At 44.2% G+C, this 18,173-nt stretch overlaps 1 protein-coding gene across 4 annotated transcripts in view; it reads right to left on the bottom strand.

The window, feature by feature from the left end:
• LOC306924495 (receptor-type tyrosine-protein phosphatase U-like) overlaps positions 1-18,173 on the bottom strand; it is a 164,963-nt gene that overhangs the window by 93,001 nt on the left and 53,789 nt on the right. For all 4 annotated transcript variants that reach the window (XM_079503013.1, XM_079503014.1, XM_079503015.1 and 1 more), the window contains exon 3: positions 1,079-1,350. In XM_079503013.1, coding sequence (XP_079359139.1) covers positions 1,079-1,350 — 272 coding nt within the window. The remainder of the gene's footprint in view (positions 1-1,078; positions 1,351-18,173) is intronic.

Raw genomic sequence — 18,173 nt, 5'->3', positions numbered from 1 at the left:
GTCATTATCGATGTCCTTTTCCTTGGTTTAAGGTCAACATTTCCTGCACCGCTGCTGTGCGAGCGTGTGAGAAAAACGTGTGTGTGTGTGTGTGTGTGTGTGTGTGTTTATTCCTGTCAACTTTAAATATCCCTCACTGTCAGATTGCACTCTGTTGGTTGGACAGTGTCACCCTACCTTGAGTCCATGTTTGTACAAAGAGTGACTACTATTTACACAGCGAAGGTCAGATCTCGTGGAACCGAATGGAAGTTAATTAAGTCAGAGGGATTGACAGTTCTCGATAAAATGCACACTACTCAACTTAATTGCTTTCTGACAGCTCTGCAGAGTTAGCAGAAAATATAAATTGGATTTATGGACTGGGATCTCTTGTGTCTAAGTGCTGGTGGCTTATGCAGAACTACTTAATCAGACCCATTCCCTTGAAAAGAAGGTCAATAAATATATTGTTTAAAAAATAAAAAATAAATCACGTATCATAGTTAATCACTGACACAGTCTCCAAGGGTCGTACAATCCTTACATTTAACCAATAAAACTAAACAGCACCTCCTTTCCATAGACTAGGGCTGTGAAACTCATTTTAGGCCACTGGGCTGATTGGGGAAGATTTTAACTTAATGCTCATTCACACGTGAAGGAATTGTGCACTCAGGATGATCACAAAAGAGGGGTCAAATAGGTACAAAGTGAGAAATGTCCAGTTGCCCACATAAATAAATAAAAAAAATTACTACATGCCTGGTGATTGTTTACAATGTGATACGAATTTAGCTCATTTTATCCTCACACTGGACAACACTAGATAGGTCAAAGCTAAATGAGATGGAATGTACATACATGTCTCACCTGGCACTCATTATGTACATGAAGAATGAAGAATGAAGATGAACTGTCTGTCTGTCTGTCTGTCTGTCTGTGTCACGCTGTAACACCACCCGCCCGCCACCAGAGGGCAACTGAAATTGGAACGATACAAAGGTGTGTGTGTGTGTGTGTGTGTGTGTGTGTGTGTCAGACTGCCACAACATCTTTGTTCGCTTCCCACGTTTACGCGTCTTACTTGTACTCTCACCTGGTACTCGTTAGGCCAGAAGGTGCTGACAGCCAGCTCCACCTGGTGCCACTGTTTGCCATGGGAACCTGACGTGTTCCACACGGGGCTGCCCAGCGGGCCCCCGTTGACTCGCACGTACGCCCGCAGGGCCCCCGGACTGTGACCGTCACGGCTGTACAGGAAGTAGCTGAACTGGACGCAGTGCGTGTCGTTTTCACTCAGTGTCTGGAGCAGCAGCTGGGCGCGTTGTCCGACGGCATGCTGGGAGGAGTTCACCAGCATATAGGACCCTGGAGGGAGCAGAGAGAGAGAGAGAGAGAGAGAGAGAGAGAGAGAGAGAGAGAGAGAGAGAGAGAGAGAGAGAGAGAGAGAGAGAGAGAATGTCAGGCAGGGTGATGGGCCAGTGCAGGAATGTATTGATGGCATTCAAACTTCTGACTTTATAGGGCAGCGCCATACGTTCTGTTTTTCTGTTTCTGTGTTTGCCATATTCAGCTGTATGCCACTGCAAGTGACAACAAAACAATGCCTGAATGACTTCATTCAGGAATGTCTTCCTACCGGGGGGACCTAGAAATGTCAAGGTTTTTACAACTGAAATATGTTGGCAATACACTGCACTCCTTTAAATAAGTGTGAAGCATCAAGAACTATTGCCTATATATATATAGCCTGACTAGACTATATAGCCTGTGAAGCTTTGTATTTGAGCAAGACCCCTGCATGAACCAACCGAGACAATGACCCTAACATGAAAAAGATCCAGTCCATAAAATGGAAATGATTCTCCAACAAGCCACTTGGGTTCCTCTGGAGGTGGAAGGTAATGGCAGAAGCAATGTACAAAGACATACAAACTCCAAAGTGTCCAAGTCATATTGAATTGTCTGTCTGTCTGTCTGTCTGTCTGTCTGTCTGTCTGTGTGCGTGTCTGTGTGTCTGTGTGCGTGCGTGCGTGCGTGCGTGCGTGCGTGCGTGGCACAAGACTAATACACAACCACAAATACAATCACAGACTTACAGTCGTGGTTGTACATGGTACAAAAGGAGATTATAGTGAAAGAGTGATGGGAGTGAGAGAGAGTGATATCTAGAGAGCAAGACTTAGAGAGGTATAATGTATTCTACATAGATTGAGGGAGACAGAGGGAGGTCTGCTAGCTCCTAGAGAGGAGAGATTCACAATACAGTACCTCCACAAGGACCCTTCTAATCAGGATAATATAACCCTATTGCCCCTCGCCCAGCATCTGTCCTGCCTAGCGTCCATGTCGGCTAATGTGATTAGCACAACAACGACCTTCAGGCGTACCGACATAATCAGGCCTGTTGTCTTTGCACTCCCAAGGTCTTTATGTTCCTGAACACAGGAGACCATGGACAGGACAGCTACATGTCAAAGTGACCCTGAGCAAGACACTTCATAAAAATGTTGTTATACAAAACAATTCATACAAATATCAATATTATCCCCTTATGACAGAATAAAAATGTGAATGTCCACCACTTTGGGCTGCATTATTGTCTGTGCCTACAAACCAAGGAGAATTCCAAGTAGTAATATAAAAGCAGTTCACCGTAGCATGTCAATGTCTGACGAACAACCTTGAAGTGGTGAAACAGAATCCTGTGTGTGTGTGTGTGTGTGTGTGTGTGTGTGCGTGCGTGCGTGCGTGCGTGCGTGCGTGCGTGCGTGCGTGCGTGCGTGCGTGCGTGCGTGCGTGCGTTTTGTGTATTCTTTGGAGTTGTAAATCTCATCGATTGTCCTAATGAGACTATTCCAAGCCCATGAAGCCATGTTGAATATAATCCCGCTGATTGATGAGGCTGCAGTGGTCCTGTTCTGTCCACTTACACCCTGGATATGTTCTTTTAGCTTTAATATACAATACATGCTATTAGCGTGTTTCACTTAACTCAACAGCCAAAATAATGCAGGGAAACGGTTAAGAACAGCCCCACTCACTCTATCGCCCTTTACGCTCCATTAACACTCCAAATCAATGCGAGGTGCAGTTATTATATGTGAGAGCCGAGTGGAAACCATGTGTGAAAGAAAGAAACATGCATGCCCCGGGGACACATACCGTGCAGTCATTCTTTAAATGAATAAATCGCTCAAAATCTGCAAGCCATTTTAGGCACAATCTAATTTCATATAGGCTATGGAATACGTGCTTCTCAAAGTGGTGTCTGGGGAACCACAGGGGTCTGCGAGTGGGTTTCAAGGGGTCCCCAGAAAAATGATTCAGATTATAGGTTTCATTCACTCCACTGTTATCTCCCACCTATAGCTATAGACAGTTGTAGAATGATGAACTAAATCTAATCTAACAATCTGGCACAAATCTGTCTCAACTGGGGGTCATGCGTCCAATATGTATACATTTGGGGGTCCTGCACCTGAAACTATTTGAAACTATTAACACATGGCATACTACGCCATGAGACAGAGAGCACGCCATAAGGAGAGTTGGAGGACGACAGTAGAAAGAGATGCTACGGTACAGATTGGATGATTCCATTCTGTGCCCCATGTGACAGCGGTGAGATTATTTTGGGACACAGTGGGCGAGGAGAGGAGTGGATCTCTCTGCGATGGCGGTCTGCCCAGTCCTTGCCTCAACTGTGCCCATCTGTTTCAGGAGGACTTGAGAGTGAAGGCACAGTGGGTCATCAGGGCCACGACCAAGGATGAGAGTGGCAGAAAGTCAGGAAGAAAAAGATAAATATAATCATAGTGAGAGCCACACGCCATGACATGTTGGGAGCAAACATGACATCCACATTCTGGGACAAAAAGACAATCCTATAAAAAAATAAGAAGAGGTTTTGAAGACCTTGTAGAGGTCCACGGAGTGTTCAACCGTAATGTTACTGTGATTGGTCCACAACTCCAAAGGGTTATAACACTGAAGTGATGGCTTAATAAAAGTGCAACCTTGAGCTCAATCATTGAGCCTTTCACTGGATGCCCATTGCCCGGTCAATACAGAGCCTTTCACTGGATGCCCATTGCCCAGTCAATACAGAATAACTTATTTTGAAAACATCAGAGAGCCAAGCAGCCTGTTTACCTAAATGTACACTCATTATGGAGAAGTGAAGAGTCACTTTTAAGTATCTCAGTAGGAACTGTACTGTGATGCTATATATTATCATCAGGTCTGTGATTATACAGTACACCGAGCTCTTACCTTCAATGTGGTGATAGCATTTGAGAAGTGTTATTCACTACAGCCTTGTCAAGTCAGTGTTCTGGATAAAGCTATTCTCTTTTATTTTTCAACTAAATTCAGAATCTCCCTTTTGAGACTGTTTAGGTTGAATTATTTTCTTTAAAAAAGGCGAACCGCGGGGAAAAAAGGCACACATCAAATAGTGTAGTTGTTATGACAGACAACAGACTAACTAAATGGTGTGATGAGGTAAACTTGTGCAAGCAACTCTGACATTCATTCATACTCAGTTGTTTTGTCCCTGTAGACTCAAGAGTGAATATGCAAATGATGAGCTGTCACTGGATATACTGTAAACAAAGACTTGCACCAACAAACTGCAATAACCATAACATCTTTAGCTGAGTATTGTTGGGTATTTCACCTGTTTGTAAGACAATCTCAGTGACCAAAATTAACTCCCATGTGGGATGAGTGATGCATTTCTTAATACATATTGAACAGTTACATACACTTACAGTATATCCTCTTCTCAACACAAAGCAACATTACTTTTAAATCAGCAAAACCTTAAGCCAGTTCAATAGAGTTCAATAGACGTCATGTACGTATCTCTCCTATACTAGGACCATGGACATAGGAGTAAGGCTTTTGTATGTGTATCACCTTGTCTTTTAGATATACCATATCTTATCTAAAGATCCACACAGCAAAAGGAGTCTCGATGGCCACATTTTACTGGAATTCTAGCAGCCACTATTTGAATTAAGACATCATCACATCTTGAGGCATGTACACACCTCACATACAGTACACACGCCACTACATTATGACCTTTCATGAATTATGCTTCAAAGCACAGTGAAATCTGATAAAGCTCCATCCATTCCTCTGTGCTCCTCTCAAGGGTACGGGAACATCCATAACAAGATTAGGACTGATCCAGCACATCATGATTCACATGGAGCGGTGGTGGACCCGACCCTGGTCACAGGCTGTGGGCGACACTATCTGTGTCAAGCCACGATGGAAAAACGAGAGACTGTTAGAGGAAAAAGGTTGAGATTAGAGTCAAGAGTGATCGTGGACCCGAATAATAGATAGGAATCATCAGTGAGCCGGAGAGAGGAGGGACTTCAGAGAATTAAAAAAGAGGGGTGAAGGTAAAGGAGAGGCAGAGATGGAAGACCCTGACAGGAAGTAGTGTAGACTGTAGAGGAGCTACACCTTTTCACTCTCTTGTATGTCCTCTTCCCACGTGCTGTACCGACACCTACCACCCCACCCACTCTCCTCTGCATCAAGGTCAGAGCACGAGTACTCTCAACATAACAACAAGAAATTCACACTTGTGTTAAGTGGCCTCACAGTTCTGGTAATATTAAACTAACATTAGAATGTCCATAGACTTGGCTGCGTACTCTATGCATGTTTGAAGTGCTCAAAAACAAACATTAAAAGTCCATAGACTTGCCTGTGCTCTAAATAAACATTAAAAGTCCATAGACTTGGAGGCCATATGAAAGAATTTCAAAAGCCAGACATTGGAGGGGAGCTTCACATGTGTGTGAAGTGAGGGGCGCCTCACTCCTTTAAATAAACATTGTACTCTAAACAAACATTAAAAGTCCATAAACTTGGCTGCCATTCTGTTAAGTGCTCTAAACAAACACCAGTGTGAAGTGAGGGGCACAGCGAGGGCAGTACCTGTATTTGTATCAGCCAGATGACGTCTTATGTTGTCATTTACTACCCCAAACAAACATTAAAGTCCATAGACTGTAACGTTTGTTTGCCACAAAAATGGCAGTCCAGTATCCTTCTACCCTAATAGACAGGGGGTACACAAGCACATGGCCGTTTATCCGTGCTCCTTCTCCTACCAAACCACACTGTTAGCACACATCTCTCCATGCAAAAACAAATCTTCACGCTCCCAGAATCCAACTGCACTACATTGCATCCACGCAACTGTCATATTTACTGTACAAATATTACTTTTGTCACACACAGTTATTGCGCAACATTTCGCTGTGATGCAAATTACATCACAACTTTCTCATTCCCCGGCACCTCCCCTTTTCACTGCACACACACACACGCACGTTCGCACACATACACAATTACACAGGGCACCGCAGCACAGTACAGCACAGTATGCTACAGTACAGTACAGTATGGTAAGGCACAGCACAGTATGGAACAGTACAGTAGCGTACAGTACGGTACAGTACGGGACAGTATTGTACAGTACAGTCTTGTTGCTTTAATCGAGAGCATGACCAAAACATATGTGTATATTTGCTGTAGATGTGTGGCATCTATCACACATCAACACTGGCATACATTCTAGCTAGTTTGGCTTTGCAGTAATGGATCAGACTCAGTCTGGCACATGAGGCACTGTACATTTACTTGAGCCAGGGCTTGACTCCAGAATCTGATTCTATCAAGAGAAGTGGTCCTTAAATTGGAAATAATATTATAAATGTAGGACAGTGTTACACATACTCCATATACACACATACAGTACTGTAGATCTTGTTTCATATGCATACACACATTCTATAGATCATGTTTCCTATCTTTCGTACATCAGGTGGAAGACCACTCCCCCCCACCCCCTCATTTGAACATTGACATTCTGTTCTGTAGAACAATTTGGCCCTCAAGGCATTGATATTTCCCAATGACAAGAGGTTTATGGTCTGACAGACATTTAATAGTCTCTCTGAGGCTTCCAGCTTCAAGTCTCTCCATCTGTCTGTCTCTCTCTTCTCTTTTAGCATGTCTGTCAGTCTGCCTTTCATATAGTTGTTATTTTAGTTTAACCTTTGTTTTATTTAATTCTATGCTATTTGCACTGCTTATTTGCTATTTGCTTTATTGTGTTTATTCAATGAATGCTATGACATTTACTGGATTCATATTTCTGTCCACACTGTTTATAAGAATATTACTGCCTGCAATGTTATCTCAACCTATTTTAAGATCATTATAAATTGCATTATGTATTTTTGCCTTGAACGTTAGTGTTCTTTTCTAGTCTTGCTTATTGTCTCCACCAAGGCCGAAGGCATGGGGAGAGTATGTTTTGCACTCCTTCTGTCCTTGTGTCCGTGTTTCCGTCCGTCCATCTAATCTCCGGCACCGTTAACCCGGTCGATGCCAAACTTTGCTTGCACACTCCCTGGATGCCAACGACGAACCTCTGTCCCAAATTTTCCAGAACGGCCTGTTCTGCCACCATTAGGCAGATTTTCAAATGTTTACCTATAACTGCACTGATCTGCGTGAAACGTTGCATCTCCCTAGAGGCCAAGGAAAAACCTTTGACCTGCATTTTTCACACATCTGCGCCACCAGGAGGCCGACTTTTGTAAAACACATTGTTAGATATTACTCCTCCAGATTCTGTCCAAATATCCCACAAATCGTTACACAGTACTCTAGTCATGTGCTCAAGACTGATCTGTCCGATATTTCATATTCCATCATAATTGGCTAACATTAGCTTCCAAAGTTTGCAGGATTGGCCCGTTTTGAACAAAAAGCCTCAAATCATGAACGCAGCTTGCTATTTACGTGACATTTTTCACACACTTTCCTACTAAGCTGAGGAATAAATCCCACCCTTTTCACATTGGCCTGTTATAGCGCCACCAACAGGGGGATTTTTGCAAAACACATTTTTGAAACAAAATGCCTCAAATCATACAATTGCCATCAAAGGCGTAAGAACAAATGCACCCTTTTCACATTGGCCTATTATAGCGCCACCAGGAGGCCATAATAACCTGACCTGGCCTGGTGGAGATCTGTGCCCCGAGGGGGACACTATCCAGGGAGTTGACCTATATACATTTCAGATTTCACTATGTTGAAAATGTATCACAACACTACGAGGTGTGTGTGTGAGAGATTGAATTGAATGAGACACAAACCTTTCTTTTTTACTAGTTTGTCTCTCTCTTTGTGTATCTGCTATTCTTTGATCTTGAATTGTCTGTCTTTCTTGGAATGTTGCTTATTCATGTCTTTGTTTCTATTCAAAATATGCAGCAACAAGAAGGGAAAAGGGGGTTGAGGGGGTCAATCACTTTATCAACTTCATCCCTCAGAGAACAATCCGTCCAGTCCAGGGTGTTTTAAAACATGCATTAAGACACACACAACACACCCTGAGCCGTCATCTCCAGGGCCGCACTGCTGCAGCTCTGAAAGATGCCTCCACTCCACTACAATGCAATAACAGGCCACAAGGTGACAGGATGAAAACTATTGAATTGGGCTGCACAGAGCCACAGGCCATCCTTAGCCTGCTTCTGTTTCCACTCCTCCACCTCTCTGACACCTCATCTTCACACAATGTCTACCTCCACCCCCCCCATCCACCTCTCCACCTCTCATTCAAAGCAGATTCTGCTGGGAAGGGACTGGCCCGTCTCTCTCTCTCTCCAGGTCTTTATCACAGAGGTGAGGGGCCGGTAGACAATTACCCCAGGCCCTGGGGACGGCCGCGGTACACGCAAAAGTAGGTTTCAGACAGGATAATGAATGGAATACAAGTGTGGCTATTGTAGGAGTAGACTGTGCCTCGCAGCAACTTGAGGAAGGTAAGGCTACATCAGCTGCTGTAACCTCGCCAGGGAGAGGAAGTTTGGCGGTGTTGACCTCTGGAATTGTCCTCCGGGCTGCAGTCAGAATCAACTGGCAGGTTGACTCCAGAGAGGAGAGGATGAGCGAACAGAGTCTCCTATCTTTACACCACAGCTCTTGACACTGGCTGTCATATCATCCATTCTGCAGCATGTCTCAAGCATCCGTCTGCCCTGGCCAGGAATAATAGGCTTATAAAACCCAAAAGACCCAGACCCCAGACAACTCCCTGCCCATCCCTGACTGCTGCTTGTCTGGGGTCAAGAACAGCCTGCGTGTTGAACAATGCACCTTCAAGTACCTTAAGAAAATGGCTTTACTCTAATGTAAATATACTGTACACAATATATTACAATATAATACATTGATACATCAGTGTGAAAGGCTCCAAACACTCCCTCAGTAGTTCCTGTGAGAGGAAGGCAACCAAACAGACATGAAGCCTGGGAGCTCCTGCTGCTGTGCGGTACGGCTTCACCTCGCACCGCCGTTGCATATGTATATAAATAACCCAGCAGTAAATCTTCATCATCACAGCTCAATAGAACACAGGCCTGGGCCCCAGCGCTGCATGCTGCCTCAGTCTGGCCTGTGTAATGCACTGGTTCTTGTTTGTCCCCCAAACTACGCCTATTAGTTCAAACTTGATGGACTTGTTAAATACTATTATTATTTAAACATATTTTTCATACATTTAACAAAATATTTTTGTAAACATAAAAACACACTTGTGTGACGTGAGGGGCACCGCACTCCTTAAAACAAACATTTTAAAAGTCCATAGACTTGGCTACCATTAGGGATGGCAATTATCGATAAATTCATTATCCTCAATGTCTAACATCAAAATCAAACTTTTGCTGATATACAGAAAGAATACAAAAGGCATATTTTATTCCTTAATCAAATATTTATTTGACCATTTGGCATTTTTGTATGAGGAATAACATAACAGCGCACTGTCTTGTCTGTCACATCACATGCAAAAGCAGAGACGTTTCTGTGGAGAAACAAACTATTAACATCCCCAGCTGCCATATGACATCATTTCCAAAAGCCAGAAATTGGAGGGGCTGGCGCCCCACAAAAATATTCCATGGACCACATACTGTACATTACAACAGTGTTTGTCGTAATGTGTACAGTATGTGGGGCATTGGAGCTGCTCTGTAAAGACTCTCCCTGGGGCTTCACTGCAGTACCTGGTGCCTCAGGCCTTCATCCCAGTTAGTGGCTCTCCAGAGCCCCCGTCTCTGACAAGGACCGAGAGCTGTCTCCAAAACATACCGTATCTTCCCATCCTCAGAGTGACGGTGTACAGATAAAATACTGCCTATATACCCAGTACAAAGTAACTGTATACACTGTACTTTTTTGTATTTGTAACTGATGTTCTGATCCAACATGAACCGACCCCTGTATGAACCTCTCTGCTACGGAACTAAATGAAAAACTGCCTTTACTGGAATCTTCTGTGTCATCTCCTGCCTCTATGCAGCCCTGAAGGAAGCAGAGGCAATGGTACAAAATATTCCCTGTATCCCCTTTCTAATTCCAGAGACAAATTTAAAACAAATGGTGATATCATTTCCCTCTTGTACTGTAGCTGTTAATGTCTGTCTCTCTAAGGTACAGCAGAGATTGTGAAAAAGTGTGACAGACAGACAGACAGACAGACAGACAGACAGACAGACAGACAGACAGACAGACAGACAGACAGACAGACAGAGTATCATATGTGTGAGACACTCAGTGGGGTGGGGCGGGGTGATTCCTGGGGCGGGGTTGGGGGGTGTTGAGTTGTGTGATTAGATTTTCATTAGCAGCTTGTTATCAGTGCCTGATCCCATTAACATGTCAGCATGGTGACATGGTCCTGTGGTAAACAGAGATCCTGGCGGGGACACCAAGGGCAAGCACACATATTAACGCTGCAGGAACGTGCAGAGAATGTTAGAGAGGCAGTGGGGCGAACTCCCTAAAAGGGCACTTTTGGCCAAAAAAACAGAAGCAGCGAGTGCATTCTCCGGCAACGGCAATGTGACGCGACGATGCCGGGGGGAGGGCCGGCATCTGCCGGGGGATTATGTCACTCCACCGCCGCTCCATCTCGGTCCGTTCGGCACTGCTGGTAAGCTGCCGGTAACTGCTGGCAACAGCCGCGGCGCTACCGGGAGAAGAGGCGGTATCTGCCGGGGGATTATGTCACTCCACTGCCGCTCCATCTCGGTCTGTTCGGGACTGCCGGTAAACTGCCGGTAAACTGCCGGTAACAGCCGCGGCGCAGCCGGGAGAAGGGGCGGCATCTGCCGGGGAAACTGGGGGGATTATGACACTCGACTGCCGCTTGCTTTCGCAGTTGATCCGACATGTGTTGCATCGTGCTTGCGGTTAGGGTTAGGTTTAGGGTTTGGGGTAGAGTGTTGGACTGATGCCGCCGAGAAACACTACTGCTTGCCACAGGTTAAAAAAAATGCTAAAATAGTGGATTTCTACACGTAAAATGCTACGTTTCAGAGTTCGGAAAAAGGCAATTCTCCTGAATGCTCCCTTTGGGTATGGCATGTAAAGAGGGTGATTTGCATTTATTTAACCATTGTAAATGCTGCATTCATGAGAGGGCAGTTTTTGATTGGCGCTAGCCTCTCCAACGTCTGGCTTTTGAAATGACGTCCTATAGGACTTGGCTGCCATATCTATGGACTTTTTGGAATGTTTAGAGCTCGAGCCCCCTTTGATGTCTATGTGTGTACGTGCCTGTAACGCTGGGACGGGCCTCCGCTCGGCCATCTATCGGTACAGACCACTAATGAGCTGGTCACGAAATGCAGTCGCCAAGCGTAGACATCCCTTTTACCAATCATTTTACCCCAAATTATTTATTCCTGGTATCTGAACAATGTGTAATTGTCACGCTACTGTACATGCACTTTAAATATATGGTTATCTCCATGGGTCCTTTCAAACTCAACGTCTTACAGATTTAATTGCATGGCCTCAGGCAGATAACTTGACGTCTTAGAATCGATGGTGATAAATCATTATAATAAGCCACTCAACCGAAACAACCCTATGCAATTTGCGCTCTCTCTCTCTCTCTCTCTCTCTCTCTCTCTCTCTCACTTGCGCACGCTCTCTCTCTCTCTCTCTACATTAAACATATACACATAATCATTGGTAATTATCTCACTTGTTTGTTCAAATCTTCAGCAGTGCAATCAGCTAAGTTGTCCACAGTATATATAACATACACACCATTTTAACACCACAAACACCCAGGGGTATTTAGGACCAATAAATCAGAGCGCCCAGCGATTTGCAGCAACGGAGCACATTTAGCGATGCACCAGACGCCATCTTGGATGTAGCTGAAGTAGCTAGATGTAGCCAAAACACCCCCGAGGCGATCGACAACAACGGGAGGTATGATTAATTCTAACGCGACTAGCGACGGGACCGCGATGGGCCGTCAAAAACATAATCTTTGATTAGAATTGGACGGATTGATTTTTGATCAAGAGTTATTCACGTTTTTTCGGTCTCATCCACTAAAATGGTGGGGAACATTTTGGATGACGTCCCAACCGGAAATGACATCAAATTTTGCCCAACAGGCGCTCCCTTGCCTGTGGAGCGATGCACTCTGTTATGATATTAATAAAGTTCCGTCTTTTATTAATCTCCGTCCTGAGCGTCGAGCGTTACTATTTGATAGGACGGAGACCTCCGTTTATGCCATTCAGGGTGTTAACCAGTACTCCAAAGTACCAACAATCTGTGCCTGTGTTTCTCCCTGGAGGATGGAGATGCACGTGCTTACAGTCATAACACATAAAGCACTCCTCAGCTCCATCTGCATATTTACATTGGAGAGGGTGTATATACAGTATAGGTGAGGACCACCCTTATCGATGGTCCATTTTTACACCGCCGCGTCACAGAAGGACTTTGGGGGAGGCTGACAGATGGACGGTTGCCAAACCCGGGGCTGAGACGAGGCCACAGCCCCGGTCCAGATGACATAAATCTGAGACGGATATTGATAGGGAGCAGAGTCATCACAATGACAGGCCGGAGGCTGGGGGGGGCAGTTTGCCCATTCCCAGAGGTGTAATGTGTTTGTGGTTAAGTGTCAATCTCCGTTTGGAGCGCCGGGCTCTGTCTCAATTAGACACACTCATCACGCTGTCGTCTAACACCTGACCTTGGCCTCTTGGCTGGTTCACTGCACTTCTCCTTTCAGGAATTTTAAAGCACATTGCAGAACAATTACAGACACACTAATCACTTGTTTGTTTTATGACTAATTACTTGTTTGTTTCAGGGATCAAACCTGTGACCATTCAGCTACTGTAACTGTACAGAGCAGCCACTCTAACAACCTGCATTACGGATTGAGAATCAAAATGAATGGAGCCTTGCCAATAAAACATATATGAAACGTAGGTACACGATACACACTGTTTGTTGCAGCACACAGAGAGATATGCAATATTCACTGAACCCCTTAATGTTTCATGAACATCCACCAATATGGCGGATGGATACGGTGCCATAAACACTTTTAAATGGCTTTGGCTGTCGTTTGATCACAAGCACCTGCTGTGGGATAACGAACACCTGATGTTTGTCTGGATGGCTGTTTGGGAACATAAAGGACCACCAGGAATGTACTGCCACTAGAATTAAATGAGAAAATGGCTTTCCAAATTCAGAGCCACAGGCACATAAACAACCGCAGACCACAACACTTTGCTGCATTAAACTGTAGCTTGTTACACGGACGAGGATGTTAGAGATCGTTATCTTTTTAGTGGCCACCACTTTCCTCCATGGTGGGTAAAAAACAAAAAACAAAACAAACGCACCCCATACATCTGAAGTATTGTGAAGACAGACAAACACTTTGCAGCATTAATTTCTTCCCAGACCATGACAATGTTTGTGTTATACAAAAAAAAATTCTGCCAATATTGTTTTTTGTTTTCATTGTTTTTTTAACCTCCTATATCGATCGTTACCTTGGCCAGCCCCGAGTCCAGTGAATCATTTCTAGCCTATTCTCCACAGCGCCTCTCTGTGTGCCAGCCTTGTATTGGAGGCGTGGCCCCTGAGGACACAACTCTTCCAGTAAAAACATTGGAAGGTAATTAGAAGAAGAAGAGGGAAGAAAACGTATTCGACGACTCACTCACATTCTCTCATTTCTCCTTCTCCTCCCTTGTTCTCACCCAGTCTCTTTTTTTATGAATAAACTAATACATAAATCCCCCCTCAGTCCAGCTCTCTTCTCTCTATGTGACTCATATTGCCTTTCGCTCCCCCCCTTGTGAGCATTGAGGGAATTAATTAGAGACGCTGACAGTCGAGGGACTAGGCATCGTCTACTTGGGGACGTATGTCCTCTGGCAGGGTGCTGGGCTGCTACAACAGTGATGATATGATGACTGATGTTGTGAGGGCTGTGAGGAGCCCTGTAGAATACGGCTATAGATTTTACACACAATGGTGCAAGATGTACATTGGTTCATCTGCACTGCAGTGTGCATCACACGCACCCCGTTAGAATAGGCGCTAATGAAGAGATCAGAAAGCAATGGGTTGGATCGACAAAAGAGTAATTATGTAAGTGTTGGCTTTCTATTTTACCATGTGTTCTGTAAATACTTACTACACTTATACTATACTCAGTGGTGGAAAAACTACTCACATTTTTTCCTCAAGTAAAAGTATCAATACTGAAATGTAGAGCTATACTTTGTTACAAGTAAAAGTCAGAAATTCAATATTTACTTGAGTAAGTACAAAAGTATTGGTATAAAAAAAAAAAAACTTTAAGGACCAAAAGTAGAAAGTACTCATTATGCAGAATGTCCTATTTCAAGTTTTCAAATGTAGAAACATCTTTTGAAAATAGCAGATCTACAAGCTCAGAATTTCAAATGGTCAACACCGCCTAATGTTATGAGCTAACTGGAGAGCAGGAAAAAAGAAAAAAGGGGAACAGATGCACAACAGAGACAGTGCTTATTTCACCTGACAAATATGACATCATATGACGTCATAATAATCAAAATCTACAAAGTAACTAGTAACTAAAGTTTTCAAATAAATGTAGTGGAGTAAAAGTACAATATTTGCTTCTGAGATGTAGTGGAGTAGAAGTAAAAGTATTGGAAATTGGAAATACTCAAGTAAAGTACAAATACCTCAAAATTGTACCTCTAGGCAGGAACCCCTTTTGATGTTTTACCCCTTCAGAACAGGAACCCCTTTTAGGGTTCTTGTTGCTATGTAATGTATATTAGCAGCATACCATTTTTGTACATTTTTAATTAATATTTCAAAATTTTCAGTTACAGTATTTAGAAGGTGTTTTCAAAATCGGTCTCAGTCCTAAATGGGTTAAGTACAGTAAGCTACTTAAGTAAATGTACTTAGTTACTTTCCACCACTGACTATACTACAGTACACTACATGCTACCAGCGAGCCGTGATGGAAGCTTTTTACAAAGTGATGAATCTACACCCGCACACTTTCCAGATAGCTCACTTGAACATAATCAATAAATCACAAAGCACAAACCACTCCACTTTTTCCTTTTTTTCCCCTCCCAAACTACGCTGCTTTTAGCAGCACAGTAGACAACCCACACTCCACATTTAGCTCTTGAAATGTGCTCTTCAAGCTTGCTCTTTGTCTGTAAGTACTTTTATCTGCGCCTTGTGCTCATAAAAGGATCAGCACTGTCAACTGTCAAACACTGAATAACAGCAGCATGGCCATTAAGCAGCAGAGAGAGAGAGAGAGAGAGAGAGAGAGAGAGAGAGAGAGAGAGAGAGAGAGAGAGAGAGAGAGAGAGAGAGAGAGAGAGAGAGCACTTTCAGAGAGCTTGACAGTGAGCACTTCTAAAAAGCTCTGCCAAGCTCCAGCCTAAAGGAGCTCCTGCTCGCTGGAGACTCCCTCCCTGCCTCTACATGCAGGCTGAAGTTCATCAGCCAGGCTGGTAGCAATCAACAATGGAGCCAGATGGACACAGACACAATAAGGGGGCCAGAGAGTCAACCGACTGGCCGCCAGGTAAGGAGCCATGAGGAATGCTGTTCTGAAATTATTTTTTATGAAGGTAAGGAACCATTTCAATTTTGTTCAAAGCTTTAATCGCTTGGGGAAGCTGCATATTGGAACAGATAAAAACATTGTAAGAGGGGTGAATGAGCAGTGTGGCGGTACTCCAGGTCATGCTAACCTTTAGTTTACTTTTTAAGCCTTTCCTCATTCTGGAAAGCTTCACAGTTATTCAGTTAAGTCCATTCATACCACATAACCACAATCACTTAGGCTACTTCCACTTTTAGCCAATGAGCAGCTCTGCATGTATAGCAATATGGGGCTATTACTGCCTTGATCCCACCTCTAGCTGCCGCTGATTGGCCAGGCCGTTTTGTGGCCGGGCATCAAGTCTGCCTGAGAGTTCCCAGATGGGAGCAGGAGGGGGGAACCCAGTGTACTCTCTGCTGCCCCATCTGGCGGAGTCAGGTTACGGATCCGGCCCGCGGGCCGTATGTTTGACATGGCTGCTTTACACCATTATATTTTCAATCCCATAGTTGCGGTGGGACGTTGCCATAGGAACCGGACCAATGTTAAACGCTGCAGTGGGACTCAACCATTATATAGATGGAGTATACGTTGGGGTAAGTATATATACGGATATACGGATATGACGCCCCCTAGCGTCGGGGTACGTATATACGGACATGGGAAAGAAATAATTAAATTAAAATAAAACCACCTTGTGGCTTTATTGTGCATTGCACCTACACCATGTGTTTATGTCAAAACAGCCTTTGTATCGATTCACATATCGTCATATATATCGATATTCAGCCATATAGATCAATTTAACCCACCACTAGATGGCGCTCTTCACTAACCTATGAGTCACCGCTTGACCCATCCACTTTCACGTTAGAGGATTTTCTCCCATGCGTTTCTGGGCTCCTCTTCCTGGTCCACCATTATGGGATTTTCAACAGAGCATAAAAAACCAAAAACAACTTGTCATACGGCCGATGTGTTCGTTACACATCGGCCGTTTGACAATGTTTTTTTGTTTTGTTTATGCCCAGTGAACAGCACTGTGATTATCAACGATCGGGGGATTGATCGTAGTGGACAAAATGTGTCTTTCAGTTTATAGCACATAATCTATTGTGTAATTATGGATTCTCTTTGCCTAGTATTTATTGGTCTTGGTCATCACTATTGTCTATAACATTTAGTTTCTGCTTGTTGCCATTATTATGTTAACATTGAAATTTTTGCCCTAAATAGAACATGATGAATGTGTGAGCGTTGCTATTCTGTTTGTTTTGCAAGATGGCACAAAACCTCTGCCCAGCTCTGTGCGCCAACTCATCCTGTTGGCTACAGGGAGATACAGTAGCTAGGCCAACATTGTTTGCAATGAATTTCATTCGACAGCAGTCTGGAGAACATGCCCTGGGAAATGTCCTGCACATAAGTAAGTACACGCACGCACACGCACACACACACACACACACACACACACACACACACACACACACACACACACACACACACACACACACACACACACACACACACACACACACACACACACACACACACACACACTATATGTTCTCTTGCTGTCTCTTTTGTCTCATCACATGTTCAGTTTGCAACATTCTTCCTTTCCTTCCAGTGGTATAAACTTGGTGAACACCGCAGTTCTGTTCTTTCAGCTCACAGTCTCAACACAACAGTGAGCTGCAGTGGGGATTCTTTCAGCTCACAGTCTCAACACAACAGTGAGCTGCAGTGGGGATTCTTTCAGCTCACAGTCTCAACACAACAGTGAGCTGCAGTGGGGATCAACCCTCACAGTCTCAACACAACAGTGAGCTGCAGTGGGGATCAACCCTCACAGTCTCAACACAACAGTGAGCTGCAGTGGGGATCAACCCTGACTGTCTGACTGCATTCATCAACTCTTCTCACAGTCTCAACACTACAGTGAGCTGCAGTGGGGATCAACCCTGACTGTCTGACTGCATTCATCAACTCTTCTCAGCAAGGTTACAAGGCTGGGAAGAGAGTTTCATTTGGCATTATAATGTAATAATGCTTTACTTCATAAAGCGCGCACGCACGCACGCACGCACGCACGCACGCACGCACGCACGCACGCACGCACGCACGCACGCACGCACGCACGCACACACGCACACACGCACACACGCACACA

Source organism: Electrona antarctica, assembly GCF_951216825.1.
Source record: "Electrona antarctica genome assembly, chromosome: 6".
Lineage (NCBI taxonomy): Eukaryota > Metazoa > Chordata > Actinopteri > Myctophiformes > Myctophidae > Electrona > Electrona antarctica.
This window is presented reverse-complemented; position numbering and strand designations above follow the sequence as displayed.